General features: G+C 38.4%; 1 protein-coding gene and 1 long non-coding RNA gene across 4 annotated transcripts; both read right to left on the bottom strand.

Annotated features, from left to right (window-relative positions):
• Window positions 1-1,511: 1,511 nt before the first annotated feature.
• LOC127425375 (uncharacterized) lies at window positions 1,512-4,325 on the bottom strand. 2 transcript variants are annotated; one of them, XR_007894614.1, is made up of 4 exons: window positions 4,193-4,325; window positions 2,218-3,271; window positions 1,884-2,021; window positions 1,512-1,647 (listed from the first exon to the last, which is right to left on the bottom strand). It is a non-coding gene; the product is annotated as an uncharacterized LOC127425375 (long non-coding RNA). The 2 variants fall into 2 exon arrangements; XR_007894613.1 differs by lacking the exon at window positions 4,193-4,325 and having other exon boundaries at window positions 2,218-2,915; window positions 3,017-3,145.
• A 783-nt stretch (window positions 4,326-5,108) lies between these two features.
• Window positions 5,109-14,038, bottom strand: LOC127425374 (uncharacterized). 2 transcript variants are annotated; one of them, XM_051671302.1, is made up of 3 exons: window positions 13,599-14,038; window positions 7,205-7,306; window positions 5,109-6,761 (listed from the first exon to the last, which is right to left on the bottom strand). In XM_051671302.1, the coding sequence occupies exons 1-3, from the start codon at window positions 14,032-14,034 to the stop codon at window positions 5,737-5,739; spliced, it is 1,563 nt and encodes a 520-aa protein (XP_051527262.1). In that variant the 5' UTR covers window positions 14,035-14,038; the 3' UTR covers window positions 5,109-5,736. The 2 variants fall into 2 exon arrangements, 1 of the variants encoding a protein (XP_051527262.1); XR_007894612.1 differs by lacking the exon at window positions 13,599-14,038 and adding an exon at window positions 8,392-8,562 and having other exon boundaries at window positions 6,716-6,761.
• Between the last annotated feature and the right edge of the window lie 2,738 nt (window positions 14,039-16,776).

The following is a 16,776-nucleotide window of genomic DNA, read 5'->3' on the forward strand; positions in this document are numbered from 1 at the left end:
GCAAGACAGGAATGTCAGTGTTCTGCCATGGCCAGTGAAGAGCCTGGATCCCAATCTCATTGAGCACGTCTGGGACCTGTTGGGTCGGAGGGTGAGGGCTAGGGCAGTTCCCCCCAGAAATGTCCAGGAACTTGCAAGTGCCTTGGTGGAAGAGTGGGGTAACATCTCACAGCAAGAACTGGCAAATCTGGTGCAGTCCATGAGGAGGAGATGCACTGCAGTACTTAATGCAGCTGGTGGCCACACCAGATACTGACTGTTACTTTTGATTTTGACCCCCCTTTTTTAAGGGACACATTATTCCATTTCTGTTAGTCACATGTCTGTGAAACTTGTTCAGTTTTTGTCTTAGTTGTTGAATCTTTTTATGTTCATACAAATATTTACACATGTTAAGTTTGCTGAAAATAAAAGCAGTTGAAAGTGAGAGGACATTTCTTTTTTTGCTGAGTTTATATCTAAGGTGTCTCACAGTACGGATATTGCAATTTATTGCCCTGGCCACATCTGCAGTCCTCATGCCTCCATGCAGCATGCCTAAGGCATGTTCACGTAGATGAGCAGGGACCCTGGGTATCTTTCTTTAGGTGTTTTTCAGAGTCAGTAGAAAGGTCTCTTTAGTGTCCTAAGTTTTTATAACCGTGACCTTAATTGTCTACCATCAGTTTAAACCCTTTACAATAAAGATCTGTCAAGTTATTTGGATTTTTACAAAATTATCTTTAAAATAGAGTGTCCTGAAAAAGGGATGTTTCTTTTTTTTTTGCTGAGTGTGTGTATATGTGTGTGTGTGTGTGTGTATATATAATAGCAAATGATTTCATGTTTACTACTGTGTAATGAAAGGATTGCAAATTGGTGCTTAAAGGTGCTTTGAACTATTTTAGCCATTCTACTTCCATGAGACTGAGACCATGAATTAGCTCACCCTCTCTCTTCAAAACCCTGCACTCCAAAGATACCGAATTAGCTTTATTGAGACCGAAAACAACAGCAGCAAAATAGCGCCCTCAACTGACAAAATGGCAGTAATCCTCAATAATTTGCTGCAACTACAATACAATGAGAATGCACAAAATGATTGACAGGTCAAAAGCATAAGAGACCCCGGCCCACAGATACATTTTTGTTTGCTGTTTACAGAGTCTAGAGCTGTCACAGAGACAGATGAGATATCTCACGACACTTATTTCAGTAATATCTCTCAGGGAGTTGGAACGTTTTTTGCATACCTTTCCATGAAGTAATTGCTTAGAGCACCTTTAATACATTTAAAATTAGATTTTCATAATATGCAATAAGTAATTCAAAAGTAATCAGATTACATTACCTATAAAGGGTAATATATAAAGTTTATGTTAATGATTACAATTTAGTTGTGTAACACATTTAACCGACATATACCCTGGTCTATTCCTGGACTTATCTTTGCTTTTTCAGCATCCAGGTCTTGGCCCACAGTGCTGAGCAGCTTACAGAGTTGATCAAGTGACACCTCGTCATGCTGTTGACCAACTTCCTTATGCACTCATGCGTATTGTCCTCTGTAATCATCCCCTGTTTAAACAGCTCATCCATGAACCAGATGTTTCCCATTGAGCGTCTGTGGGCATTGTTCTCTTCCTTCAGCCTTTCCTGTTCACCAGCCTGAGACAGAAAGTTTAGTTACAGTATGTATTTGATTAATTTGCAAATGTTGTAAAACATTTGTGTCATAGTTAGTACCTCTTCAGAGAAAGATAATATTTCTAATATAGTTATAGATGTCTATAATTATTGATGATACAGTTAAGATTTTTAAGAATAGTAACATTAGAAACACAATACAATGTCTTTTTATATTAAGAACCTTTTTAAAGGTATTTTAAATGTTTAGCACTTACTGATGAAGCTGCCTCCATTTCTTTTTGTTTCAGGGCCAAGGGCTTGTCATTATACAAAAACTCCTTCCAACAACAACAAACCAGCAGGGCCTTGAAACTGACCTTCATCTTTGGTTGACCAGTCATTTGTGCTTTCAACTACAAACACAGAATGCAAAAACAACTGATATTAGTATGTGGAATGTTCATGCTGTGTTCTGAGCTAAACACATGTAGTCTTTTGGAAATAAAATCAATTCTAGATAACTTTTCATTCATTGATTTAGTAGCCCACTGAACTTCTATACCATAAGTGTGGATTTGAAGACCCAATATTAGGTAAACTTTGACTCACCGGGGCAGAGAGTATCAGTATGTGTCAGAGAGAGACACATATTGGCGTATGTGCCAGAGAAGCTGGGTTCACTGATGGATTTTTCAAACACCAGTTCTGTGACACCCCTCAGTCGCTCCTATGTTTCGATGGATGGATGGAGGTCAGTCAGCATCTTCATCAGCTGGTCAAATTTCTCTCAAGTTTGGTGAGGATGCTCCGGATTTTACATAAAACATTGATTGACATATTATTTTTATGCATTGATTTGCTACACATTACTCAATAAATGTACATGTCCAGTGGATACTTCCTGTGAATCACTGCAATATAATAATGTAAAATAGGTCATTTTGTGTGCATACTGTGCATGTTGTGTAAAACCTGTAGAATTTGTTGTGCAAGTTTTTGTGTATGCCTATTCTTCTAATTATATCTATTTATTGTAATGTAAATTATATGTATTTTGTAAGTTGTCTGTCTGTCTATCTATTTTGCTCAAGCCAGAGTGGAGCACATCTCAGTTTTCTGGGCCTCTGGATCCTCAACAGCCCTGTTCCTCTTCAAACCAGGCTTCCAAGCATTTGCAGATGTCTTTAGCTCCACGTCACAGTCCAGCTTCACATTTATTTTTTTGCATCCATGTGCTTGACAAGGTTTTGGCCTCCGGACATCATGGGCCAATCCACTGGACAAATGGGTAGTCGATGTTCATTGACCTGTAAAAGCAGTCGACCAGTGAGGCAGGTACCTATTAGATCTCCCATTCAAAAGGAAAATATTTGATATTTTGGAGCATTACTCTGTAAGAATGACTGACCTTGTCCAAAATAATAGGATTATTCGGAAGCCCCGCTGGCTTCAGCAGACATTGAGGCATGAACTGTAAACTAAAGAGGAAAATCCCTATTGTATTTCCTCTTGCCCTCTGCAGATGGTGGTGTGATCGGCACAGATCGGCTTGTGCGTTCTGCTGCCTCCACTGCTGTCATCATAGGCTGCTGTCTTCTGGTTCTGGCTCAGCTGAGGGGCCTGAGAATTATGTCGCCTCTTATCAGATCCTCTTCAGGCGGACCTGAAGTAAACAGGCTCAGCTGTGAGGGCTGCACTGAACTCTCTGGCTTATGCTCAGATGAGGGGCCAGAGGGTTATCTGCGTGAACACGAAGTTGTAATGGCTAGCCGTAAGCTAACTCCTTTGAGTTTTCTTTTCATAGTTTCCAATGTGGTCAATATGAGAATAAAAGCTAGAGCTCAATGCTTTAGGTCGATGAGGAACTAATAGCCACATAAGTGTGAGGTTGTGTGGAAGTTCAGTTCACCAAGAGATGAAGTTTACTGGAAGTTCAGTTTCCAGATCTTTATCTTTTTCTCGCTGCCCCGTGCTGTGGTTGTAGCTTGTTCTGTGATTAATAATATTTCCAAATAATTTATCAGACGTTGAATATTTGAGGATGAGGGGAATACATGCGGAAGCTGTGCCTACCTACCTATGTAGACCTCCAGATGATGATGATACTTTGTGAACTTCATAAATATATATACTGGCATTATGCTTTTTCTGTAAATATTGTGCATTACAATTGTTATGTAAAGCCTGTTGCATGGAAATAGATTTAGAAATGTAGTCATTATATTGTCTTTTGAAATGTAAGATTTGGCTTACTAAAACGTGTCTACAATGTGTGGCCCGAATGTAGTACCACAGTATGAATTTCCCCTTATTTTGACTACTCAGCCACTGGATCTGGTAATGTGTTTGAATTCACTCTTGATTTAAAATAACTCAGCATGTACACAACCTCATTTTGTTCTATATATTTTTTTTTTTCATACAGTGAAATTAACAACTCATTTTGTGCTGCACAGAAGAAATAAATAATGTTTGGAAAGACATGAGGGTGGGTAAACATGACAGAAATGTAATTATGAGGTGAACTTCTGGAAACAACCACACCATCTTTTTCCAGAGCAGCCTGTATTTCTCCTGAGGTTACCTGTGGTTTTTTCTTTGTATCCCAAACAATTCTTCTGGCAGTTGTGGCTGAAATCTTTCTTGGTCTACCTGACCTTGGCTTGGTATCAAGAGATTCCCGAATTTTCCACTTCTTAATAAGTGATTGAACAGTACTGACTGGCATTTTCAAGGCTTTGGATATCTTTTTATATCCTTTTCCAGCTTTATAAAGTTCCATTACCTTGTTACGCAGGTCTTTTGACAGTTCTTTTCTGCTCACCTAGGCTCCTTATCCTTAAATAAAAGACATGCATGATCAGTCATATTTTCAAAATCAATGCCAAAATTTCACAATTTCTGCCAGGGTATGCAAACTTTTGAGCACAACTGTACATTGTGGAGTTCAGTCTGGAAACCTAGGGTCACTGCCAGTTTTTTGTTTTTTTTTTTTAAAGAGAAGCTTGCCATGTCACCTCCATCAAAACTGCAGCTTCTCTTGCAATGAGAAGGATGACTGGTACAAGGCAAATGACTGCCATGAAACGAGGACTGGAGCTAGAACCAGTTGTTCTTCAGCACTATTCTGATGTCATTCAGGTGTCCTGCCTTGTGGCTTTGCAGTGCATGGTCAGGTTTTTGATTAAAAGGAAACTCCACCCTTCGGACTAGTTGAAGTCAAATGCACAACAAAAACCAATGCTCAGTAAGTGCAAAATTTAAAGGCAGTGGATGGTAGGCATAAGCTCTTAATCAGTCATAAATATTACTGGCTAGTACAAGGTCAGTTAGCCAGCTCTGGTTTGTCTTGGTGTGACTCATAATTGAGCGAATCTGGAGAAGCAATGAGTTCATAACTGAAATGAAAAACAAACCACACATTTATTGCTATAATGAGTACATGACCACATATCTCAGTTTAGTGTAAGCATGCTACACCAAAAAAACCTATCACAATATTTGTAGTTCACCATTTTTCATGTTTATTCATGTACTATTTCACAAGTGTGTTATGCACAAATAAATGTAACACAATGGCATTTTTAACACAAACTTTTGTGACTTTAACTTTTAACTTGAACGTATTAAGTACATTTATATACTGTTATCAGTCAAATTAAAAGCATGTACAATCACTAATCACATCAATAACATAAACATGGATTAAGTGAGAGGTATTAGATTTAAAGGGATAGTTCACCCAAAAATAAAAATGCTGCCATCATTTACTCATGTTGTTCCAAACCCACATTACTTTCTTCCATGAAACACAAAAAGAAGATGCTTGGCAGAATGTTAGGGACTTATCACTACATCTTTTTCCACAAAATGGAATTGAATGTTTACGAAGGCTGTCAGTCCCTAACATTCTGCCAAACATCACCTTTTGTGTTCCATGGAAGAAAGTCATATGGGTTTGGAAAAACATGTACGATGACAGAATTTTTATTTTGGGTGAACTTTACTTTTAAATGTTCTAAATTATATACACATATGTACATGTAAATGCATATATCTAATAAAGCAAATGTGGAGATATAAAAGAACAAACACAATACATTTTGAAGCACTTTCTGCTTGACTCATTCACTCATCCACTGACATGGGTCCTTGATAATTAGCCATAAAACAACAATTAGCCCAAATCTGGTGGATGGTTCCCATCAGACTAAGGGGTACAGTGGTATCCCAGATGTGGTACTGTTTCACCCTGCAAATCACCTTCTTTACATGGGTGTGCAGTGTGTCTTCCTTGTTAAACTGGGATCTCCGTTTGAAAGGTGGGACTATCAGACTTGCTCCAACTTCCTTCAACATCTTCTCAATGGTGAAGCTCTTATCTGCCATGACACTATCACCTGGTTCAAGGAGGTCTAGGATGCCAGATAACATGGTCAGTTCTTTGTCAGAAAGACAGCTAGTGTACAGCCTTGAGACAAAAGTAATTGTTCCATTAGGAGCAATTCCTATCAAAGATTTCAGAGTGATGGTGTTCTTGTCCTGCGAGAAAGTTTCAGACTGAAGAGTGAGTGATGATGGGTTCACACATTTTATCTCAGTGGAGTCAAGAATAACTCGCAGATTTGGACAGCACTCTTTGTACTTCTTAGGCATAGATGAATTTACATGCTCTCTAGTGGCCCATATGGGGATGGAGCCTAGAAAGAGATATAAATAATTGGCCCACGTAATTATTATCCTGCTCACAGTTGATAAATTGACACTGAAAAGATCAGCAAGTACCTTCTCTTTCAGGCCGGCGGCCACTCTCATACAGTACATTAAAAACTCATCAATGAGTGCCAATGATCTGTGAGGACTTGGAGTTTTGTCAGCCTCACAAACTCTTTGAACTTGTGTCCAGTACACCAGATTTTTTGCAGATGGTGCAATATAATCCCAGAAAACTGTGAATGTTTTCTCAGATGGAAACTGAGTGTAAAACCGGAAGTCTTCATCTGTGACGCAAAAGCGATTGATGGTGAGAGGAGATTGGGAGAGGTGCTGTACTTGTTCTTCAAGCTCACAAATCCTGTTCTCAGATGATATCCTTATCTGCAAAATCTCTGTCTTTAGCTCTTCGATTCTTGCATACGCTTCATCAAGTGCACCTTCATAAAATAAAAATCACAGTTAACAACATGGTAAATGTGCACTTCAACAATAAGCCAAGAACAGTTTCTTTAAAGATAAGAATTTTAAAGATTCTTTAACATTATATTAATCAAAGTAAGTTGTTGTGGTATATAAATGTGTTTAATAGGTTAATAGTAAAATGATTTATCACCTATGGATTAATTAGGTTTAATGTCACTTTTTACTGAGATTAAGCAAGGTGTATTTGGCTGGTCATGTGATTCTAACATGGCAGCCCTCATGTGTGGACCCTCTCTATGTAGAATAAAACAGCTTTTATAAGGTTACTGATCTGACTAGAGTCAGAGGCAATTCTAGGGACTCTGGTGGCAAAAACTAAAAACTAAAAAAAAAACAATGATGGTGATGCTGCTAGGGAGTGGTGTGGCCTCTTTCTCAATATGAGGTGTTGAAGTACCTGCTGTTGTGGTACTGCTGATGGCACTGCTGGATGTGAGAAGTGGAATGTCCTTTTCATCATGAGCAGAGCAGGAGGTTGCAGTGGAAGTCAATGGAACTGCTGAATAATTATATAAATTCAGATATCAGTAAATAATTATATACATTCAGATAAATATTCTCATTCAGCATGAATATTCTCATTGTAACACACAGAATTAGGTAAAATAATTTATGAAAGCAGGCTATATCAATATCAATAATACCACATTGTGATACATTGAATTCACATTCAATGTATGTGCTTTTCTGTGGTGTTGTAAAGAGTTCAGTGATGCCCTTAGAGAGATTAGGGAATTACTTTAACTGTAACATTTCTATCATAAAACAGTGGTGAAATATCAAATCTGGAGATTACGCCTTTCTAATGATGTATAGTTTGTCACAATTAAATAATACATTCCAGAATTGGAGGACAATTTATGTATCAAAACTTTTCAATAATTTACTTATTTAGTCCACATTTTTTGTTATGTATTTTAAGGAAAGAGGTAATAAACTTCCAGAAAACTGTATTTGTCTAGTTAAGGCATCAAATATACATTTGAAACCTTTTAAGAAACTGATGAGGGTGCAACCCTGTTACTAAAACAAATAGTAACAGGGTTGCACACTCACGCTAATATAAGTAATTTCTCAATGGAAATTTGGAAATGTCAATGTCAAGATCATTACAGTCATATTTATGAAATAAACAAAGAAAACTGACATAAGCACTCTATACTGACAATGTTAGTAACAGGGTTGAGTTGTTTAGATCGGCAACTAATGATGAAAAGATTATACAAATATTGAAAATGGAAGAATTAAATTACTTTTCTTCTGGCCATGCTGTTAGCAAATTTCTTGATGATGTAATTCCCTGTTTGCCAAGTGACCTATTGTTTTTCCATCAGGCTAGATTGGTTTCGGTAACAGGGTTTAGCACAAGATGTGGGACACAACTTAAATGCAATATTTTTTGGGTCCATTGCAGTAGTCGACCCTACTGGTGATGAATGCATGAACAAGTTTCTCCAAGTCTTGACTGTATACAAAACATCTAATTCTCACAATGTTTTGAGATCAGTAGGCTGATTTGGTTTTTGCTTTGATGTGACTACTGAAAATAAGGTCTGACTCCAAAATGACACCAAATTTTCTTACCTGATTTTTTGTCTTTAGACCTTTGGAGTCAAGGTATTTGTTCACCTGAAGGAAGTTTTGGCACATCCAACTGTTAATTTCATCAAGGCACTGGCACAGGGAGACTACGGGGCTGTAGTCACTCAGCGATAGGGCTAGGTAGATCTTGCTGTCATCTGCATTAGTGGTCGACCGATATGGGTTTTTTAATGGCCGATGCCGATATCCAGAGAGCAGGGTGCCTGATAGGCCGATACAATGCCTATATATCACACAATTTAATATAGTAAATAACATAAATATGAAATTGCTAAAAATTGAATAAACTCTTATTTAGCACTATATTTAATACATTTCACACAAAACTTTACCTTTGCTAAAAAGAATCTAAAAAATTAATATTTTATTTAAAATGGTAGATAGCAGTTTCTTTTGATTTCTGTTTAGTCATCAAATTTTAGTAATTTATTTGCACAAAGGAATTGTTAATATATTAGGAAGAAAGAAATAACAGTACACACAGTAGTCCAGCAACCATGGATGGCATGTCCACGATAGCAATCACATTTACTCCACAAATACCAAATCAAACCCACTGTACATACAGTGCAAAGTAAATAAGACATTTACTTGTAGCACTCATGAAGCGCTTTTACTTTGAAGTTGCATTCACGCACTCGTGCAGATCCAGCACGAGCAGCAATCTCCTAACAGTTTAAATGGTCTGGATTGCCTGCTTGTATAGTCACGGAGTGACTGTCATGATTTGTGAATCAGAGGAACTTTTGATCCTGATCCTGAAGTTTTGATTCGGGCTGATAGAATACGCGCTTCACAGGAAGATATTAGATGAGTGCTTGACAGGAAGAAAACGCTGGATTTTTGTGAGGTTCGTGAATTACATCTGTTTAAACAAGATATCTGCATATTTGCAAATGGTATATAATAGAAGTTTTATTGATATTTGCCTTTTATCATTAGAAAAGAAAGTTAAAAGTGACAGAGAACTGCTGAGGAGAGGCTGATAGAATATGTGCTTTAGAGGTAAATAAGCACTCCACAGGATGATGGATCTGCTCAAGTTTTGTGAGGTTTGTTTATTACATCTGTTTAAACAAGATATTTGCAGACAATATATGATATTATTTTTATTGATATTTGCCTTTTTATCATTAGATAAGACAGTTAAATGTTACAGGGAACTGTTGAGGATAGAGAGGGAGAATGAAACAGGCAAGCACTTTAACATTATGAGCTCAAACGCGTATGTCACGGCTCTGATATGCAGACCATTTAAATGACACTGTGTTGCACACCGGTCTATTACTGCAGTAACACGATGGCACGTAACAACAAAACGAACCATGACTGGTCGTTTACATGTCACAGTTGCTTCACATGCAAGCAGGTGATTCTCAGTGCCCTCAAGAAACAAATCGGCCAAATGGGAAAATTTAAAAAAGTCAGAATATAGGTCAATTTATCGGTGTCGGCGATATATCGGTCAACCACTAATCTGCACAGTTGTGGAACGTAATTTGGTTCTTTTTCATAATTTGGCCTAGTGGGAGCATATACAGGTTAAACAGAAGTGGTGCAAGAATTGAGTCTTGCGGGGACTCCACACGTCATGGATGTCCACTCAGATTCATAGTTTCCTATGTTCACAAAGTAACCCCTCACATCTAGATATGACCTGCTGAGGGCTGTCCCAGAGAGCCCTACTCAGTTTTCCAGTCTGTCTGGGAGCATTTTGTGGTCGACAGTGTCAAATGCAGCACTGAGATCCAATAAAACCAGCACTGATATTTTGCCTGAATCAGTACTTAGCAAATCAAACTGGAACTTGTCTAAGTAGCCATTTGAGTTCAAGAATTTGTTCAGCTGATTGAAAACAACCTTTTCAATGATCTTGCCTATGAAAGAAAGATTTGAAATTGCCTGTAGTTGTTTAAAATGCAATCCAGATTGCTCTTTTTTTAGAAGGGGTTTAACAACTGCAGTTTTCAGAGACTTCGGAAAAGTGTCTGAAACGAGTGAGGCATTCACTATCTCTAAGAGTTCGGTTTCTAGGCAGTTAATCACACTTTTGAAAAAAGATGTGGGGAGTGTGTCAAGATAGCAGGTCGATGTTTTAAGCTGCTGTACTGTTTCTTCCAGGGTTTTGCCATCAATTTCTGAAGTTCTGTAGTTGTTGTGGTGGGTGCTGTTTGACCTCAGCGTAACATGAGGACGGGCTGATCGCCATTCTAATGTCACTGATTTTTTTCCTGAATAAGATGCAAACTCGTTGCATTTGCTGTCAGAGAGCATTTCACAGGGAACCTGTGTTGGTGGGTTAGTTAGTCTCTCTACAGTAGCTAACAGAGTCCGGGTGTTGTTTATGTTGCTGTTTATAATGTTGGAGAAGAAAGTCTGTCTAGCTGTGCCTAGTTCCAAATTAAAAGCATAAAGGCTGTCTCTATAGATATTGTAATGTACTTCAAGTTTTGTTTTCCGGCACATTTGTTCTGCTTTTCTGCATTTCCTTTCCATGCTTTGCACTACTGTTGTGTTTCTCCAAGGTGCTTTACTCCTGCCAGTAATCTTCCCGGACTTTACAGGAGCAATGTCATCAATGTCATTTTTAACTTTATAGTTAAAGTTATCAAGGATAACATCAACAGATTCTGCAGATAAACTTGGTGTCATAGATAAAGCCTTCATAAATTGCACACTAGTGTTCTCATTTATGTACCTCTTCTTGACGGAGACAAATCTAAGTTGAGCGGGTGGAGAAATCAGTAGATTAAAGAAAATACAGAAATGGTCAGATAGCGCTTCATCCTTAACAACAGTGGATGAAATGTTCAGACCCTTACTAATGAGCAGACCTAAAGTGTGGCGCGAGTGTGTGTGTCCAATTACATGCTGTGTCAAGACAAAAGTGTTTAAAACAGTTATGAGTTTTTTGCAATTTTGTTTTCAGGATTATCTATTAGGGCTGGGCGATATGACAATGTAATCGGATATCGACGATGTCTTACAAAGATCCCAATTGCGAACAGATGATGATCGACAATATCGGGAAATAGCAAAACCATGGATCTGGGATGTCGCCAAATATATTAAACAGTGACCAGGGTGTGAAACTAGCACCCGCCGCCCGCAAAATATGACAAGGCTGAACCCAGTTCACAAGCTCCTCGTCCAAATGCATTTCATGTGCGGGTAATTTTGACAGGGCGACCTGTCTCGGAGTGACACATGACAAGAAATGCTGTTAGTCACAAAGGCATGCGATTGAAGAAACACTCTTTATTATATTTTTAAGAACAGACAAAAGAAAAGCCGTCAATGCTCGTGTCTGATTCACTGTTTGTTCAGAGGCGTGCAGCACAAGCCTGTCGTGTGGAGCAAGCGCATGTAAAGGGTTATCACTCCTTTTTCTGTTTCATTCGTCTGAAAACTGTTTGCAAGAATAATGTTGTCTATGAGAAAGCTGAAAATTATCTCTGATCATCTCGGGAGGTGCTGTGAGTTTAATTTGCTTTATTTCCTCGTGATTGGTATGCATTGCAGATTCCTACGTAATGCAGATGGAGCCGCTGGAGACAGTAAATGTTTAGATTTGGTTAAATAAGATTTTTTGATCACTTTGTTATTATATTGCTTTAGTTTAGTTTAAAGTGCAATTTGAATTTAGAAATGTCTTTTGTTTATGTTTTTCATGTTAGAATAAATGAATAAAAAAAAAATGTATCCCCTTTTCTCCCAATTTGTTATGCCCAATTCCCACTACTTAGTAGGTCCTCGTGGTGGCGCAGTTACTCACCTCAAACTGGGTGGCGGAGGACAAGTCTCAGTTGCCTCCACTTCTGAGACATCAATCTGCGCATCTTATCACGTGGCTCGTTGTGCATGACACCGCGGAGACTCACAGCACGTGGAGGCTCATGCTACTCTCCGTGATCCACGCACAACTTACCAAGCGCCCCATTGAGAGTGAGAACCACTTAATCGTGACCACGAGGAGGTTACCCCATGTGACTCTATCCTCCCTAGCAACCGGGCCAATTTGGTTGCTTAGGAGACCTGGCTGGAGTCACTCAGCACATCCTGGATTCGAACTCGTAACTCCAGGGGAGACAGTCAGAATCAATACTTGCGGAGCTACCCTGACTCCCAGATTGGTACATCGGATGTCCTCTTCATGATGCCAGCATCCCACTCTTATTTAAATTCGATTGTAGCTAAAGGGATGTGGGCACCCTCGGGTTCGAAAATGTCATTCTAGTCTGCATAGCATTGCCAATCATTGGTTTCGAGTGTCACTGCAGTGAACTACTGCAATTGCCGCCCACACGGGGCCCCCTCCCAGCTTAGGGCCCCAAACAATTGCCTGGCTTGCCTTTCCCATAGCTACGCCTCTGACTACAGTCTTCATTTTAATGTGAGTGGTCATGATTTCAAACATATATTGCAAAATTACAATTCATGTCTTTAGGAGTTCAACTTTTTAAATGAGTAAAAAATTACTGAGTGCACCAAGGGTAAAGTTATAGGAATATTCCAGGTTAAATACAAGTCAAGCTCAATCGACAGCATTTGTGATATAATGTTGATTACAACAAAAATTAATTTTGACTTGCCACTCATTTTCTTTATAAAAAACAAAAACAAACAAACAAAAAAAAAAACACTCTGGATTCCAGCGAGGCACTTAAAATGGAAGTGTATGGGGCCAAATATTGAACGTTAAAATACTCACTATTTTAAAAGTACAGCCACGAGATGTAAACAATATGCGTCTTAACACGATTTTTGTGTGATAAAATCACTTACTCACCTTTTCTGTGTAAAGTTATAGCCAATTTTACACCGTTACCATGACGATGTAATGTCAACAAACCCTAAAATGACTGTAAAAATTATGATTTAAACAACTTTACAGCTCAAATAATACAGGAGTTTTAACAGAATAATTAATGCAAGTGCTTTTATAAAATTATAAGCTTCAAATGTCTGCCTTTAAACCTTCCAAAGATTGGTCCCGTTCACTTCCATTGTAAGTGGCTCACTGTAACCTCTATTTTTTATTTATTTATTTTTTAAGGAAAAGGAGAGATGAGTCGAAATAAAGTTTTCTGTGGTATTATTCCACAAATGCTGTGGACTGAGCTCAACTTTTATTGAACCTGTAATATTCCTTTAATAAATCTGTAAGTAGTACTAGGTGAAACTAATACCTGCTGGGGGGCGACGCGCGTAGTCGTGGTCACCAGCCGATGTCGACATCGCAGAATGTGAAGGAGTGGATAGACACATGTCCCGCTCCATTTTAACTCTGTCAAACACACACTCTCGTGTCGGTTTTGATTTGAAGTCATTCCAATGAAACCGTGACGGTATGGCTCCAAATTCAAGACGTTTCACAATTCCACCTGTGAGCGACTGCTGAAAGTCCTCCTTTTGAAAATGCTGTCCACAGACGAAAGTGCTTCCTCGTTTAATAACGAAGTTAATTCCTTCTTCACGTTTAATTGCCTGAACCCACCTCCTACAAAGTATAGCGTCTTTCGGAAATTCATGGAAAGACAAATCAGGACGTTTTCTTTTAGAATTTGAGCAATACGGAACACTGCAGTGACTGTGGCCCTTACTGCTCTTCCCGATCGGCGCCATTGTTTACCCAACTATGACGACTTCCGCTTCGCGAACACGGAAGTGTGAAAAGAGTCCTTTAACATGTTTTTGTAATAGCTCTTGTGTAACCAGTTAAATACAATAATACCACACTGGTATTTTTTTAAATGTCTGGTCGGGTCATGTTGTAATTTAATGGAATTTATTCTTTAATTCTGTTGGTCTAAATCAATAGTTTGATGCTTTTGTTGGGTATCTTTGAAAGTTTGCCTGTTTCATTCATTGTTTTGTTTTTCATAACTGTTTTATTGCTTGCATTTTGCTGAAAAGCCTGTAATGTACTATTTACAGTAAAGGCAGGATCCACCTGTCACAAGTTGCCCCGCTATTGGGGCATGTTGTCACAAAAGGTCAACATGTGTTCAATGACAGTTATTTTGCTGTTTTTGCTGGACAATAGCTGTGGAAATGTTCCATAACTTCTTGTAACCAAGACTTTAAGGTATGAGCCTATATAGAAATTGACTTTCAAAAATAAACCTCTGAGAATATTCACAGGAGTAAAATGTTTTTAGACAAGTTTTGTCTTAAAATCTGCATAGTTTACTTATTTTTCTGAGGTGAAAGCAGAACATTTTTGACCATACACAGTACGTTTCTGGAAGTACCCAGTAGTACACCATTATGTAATATGTGAGGATAATAGAGGATTATTGGTTGCCCCCTGCCCTCCCTTCAAGAACTATACACTTCCAGAGTGAGGAAAAAGGCTGGAAAAATCACTCTGGACCCCACTCACCCTGCCCACTACCTTTTTGAACTGTTGCCTTTGGCTGACGCTTCAGAGCTCTGAGCATCAGAACCATCAGGCACAGGAATGTTTTTTTCCCTCAGGCTATCCATCTCATGAACAGTTAAAACTGCCCCATTGAACAATAATTAATGTGCAATACACAGTTTAGTCTTCATATATTTATCCAACAAACCCTACCTCTTCTGCCATTACATTCCCTTGCATCTGTATATAACATACGTGTGTGTGTGTATATATATATATATATATATATATATATATATATATATATACCTGATGTTTCATTGCTGCAAGTGGAGGAATCATGGATAAATAAAGAGTTTAAAGAATACAGCATGGATTTAAATACAGATAGTCATTTGAAACATTATAAATGTCTTTCCTGTAATTCTTGTTAAATTTAAAACATCCTCTGCGAAGAAAATGTTTGTTTTTTTTCCACAGACATAAACATTTCATAGTGTGTTCAAACTCTTGAAGTGTAGTGGATTTACTTCAATTGTTCCCCCACCCTGACATTATCCTGTGCGATATCTTGATAGACCTGGCAATTAATTTTTCCCTCGATGATGGCAAGCACACCAGGCCCCGAAGCAGCAAAGTAGCCCCAAATCATGATGCTCCATCCACTGTACTTAAACCTTGGGATAATGTTATCATGTTGGTATGCAGTGCACCTTTTACACCACACGTAAGTGCTGCATGTTCTTCCCAAACAATAAAACCATAGTGTGGTGGTGGGGGCGTGGTTAAACGTCGGTTTGTGAATGGAGAGTGAGATCAGGGCCCAGTTTTTCAAAAAGTTTAATCTGGATCAGAACGATCCAGATTTGGAAATCCCAAATTTTGCTATCCAGGATCAGGTAATCCATCCTACTTTTGTGCCAGTTTTTCAAAGCAACATTGGATTGGAAATCCGGATTACCAGTGCTCTAAATGGTACTACATATCACAATGTAGGCTACTAGCTATGTAAAGAACAACAGGTAGAATAGCCAGCATGGGGTTTTTATTTGAAGAGACAGAAAACAATACAATAAAACGATACAAACATCCCCTTCCATTTTCAATTTCTTTTAAAGCTGGAGAGTCGATTTATGTTTGTAATTGATTTATGTCTGCTGAAAAGCATAGTTCTAAGTCACGCTGCTAAAAAGCGTGAATATTAAGTTTAAAGAAATAAAAGATACCGTTTGAGTTGGATTCGCCATCTCCCGCTTCCTCTTTTTCTGTGAACATTTGTTACACATAGTTTCATCAGTACACAAAACATTTTCCCAGTAGTGTTGTGGAGTGTCAAGGTGGTCTTTGGCAAACTTCAGGCACACAGCAATGTCTTTGTTGTAGAACAGCAGCTTCCTTCTTTGTGTTCTGTCATGGACACCATGCCTGTTCAATGTTTTCTGTATAGTAGACTCTTGAACAGAGATGTTAACCAGTTCCAAAGATTCCTTAAAGTTTTTTGCTGTCACACTAGGGTTACTTTTTACCTCATTGAGCATTCTGCAGTGTGCCCTTTGAGTCGGCTGATGGCCACTTCTAGGGAGAGTAGCTAGAGTACTAAATCGTCTCTATTTATAGACAGTTTATCTAACTGTGGACAGACGAATATCTAAGCTCTTCTAGATAACTTTGTAACCCTTTCCAGCTTTATGCAAAGCAACAAATCTTGTTCATAGGTCTTCTGAGATCTCTTTTATGCAAGGCATGGCCCACGTCAGCAGATGCTTCATGTGAATAGCAAAATGAAAATGTTTGAGTGCTTTTTATGAGTAAAAGTAGCTCTAACCCACACCTCCACTTTTGTTTCATTAACTGGATGCCAGGTTTTCCAGCTCCTGACTCTAATTAGCTTTTGTTGACGTCATTAGCCTAAGGGTTCACATACTTTTTCCAACCTACACTGTGAATGTTTGAATAATGTATTCAATATGTACAAGAACAATACAATAATTTGCGTTATTAGT

This window comes from Myxocyprinus asiaticus, chromosome 34 (genome assembly GCF_019703515.2).
Source record: "Myxocyprinus asiaticus isolate MX2 ecotype Aquarium Trade chromosome 34, UBuf_Myxa_2, whole genome shotgun sequence".
NCBI lineage: Eukaryota > Metazoa > Chordata > Actinopteri > Cypriniformes > Catostomidae > Myxocyprinus > Myxocyprinus asiaticus.

Coding starts and splice junctions, on each gene's coding strand:
- LOC127425374 (XM_051671302.1), bottom strand. CDS start 14,034: ATGGCGCCGATCGGGAAGAGCAGTAAGGGCCACAGTCACTGCAGTGTT. Junction 7,307..13,598: donor CGCGCGTCGCCCCCCAGCAG/GTATTAGTTTCA, acceptor ATAATTATTCAG/CAGTTCCATTGACTTCCACT. Junction 6,762..7,204: donor CAGCAGTACCACAACAGCAG/GTACTTCAACAC, acceptor TATTTTATGAAG/GTGCACTTGATGAAGCGTAT.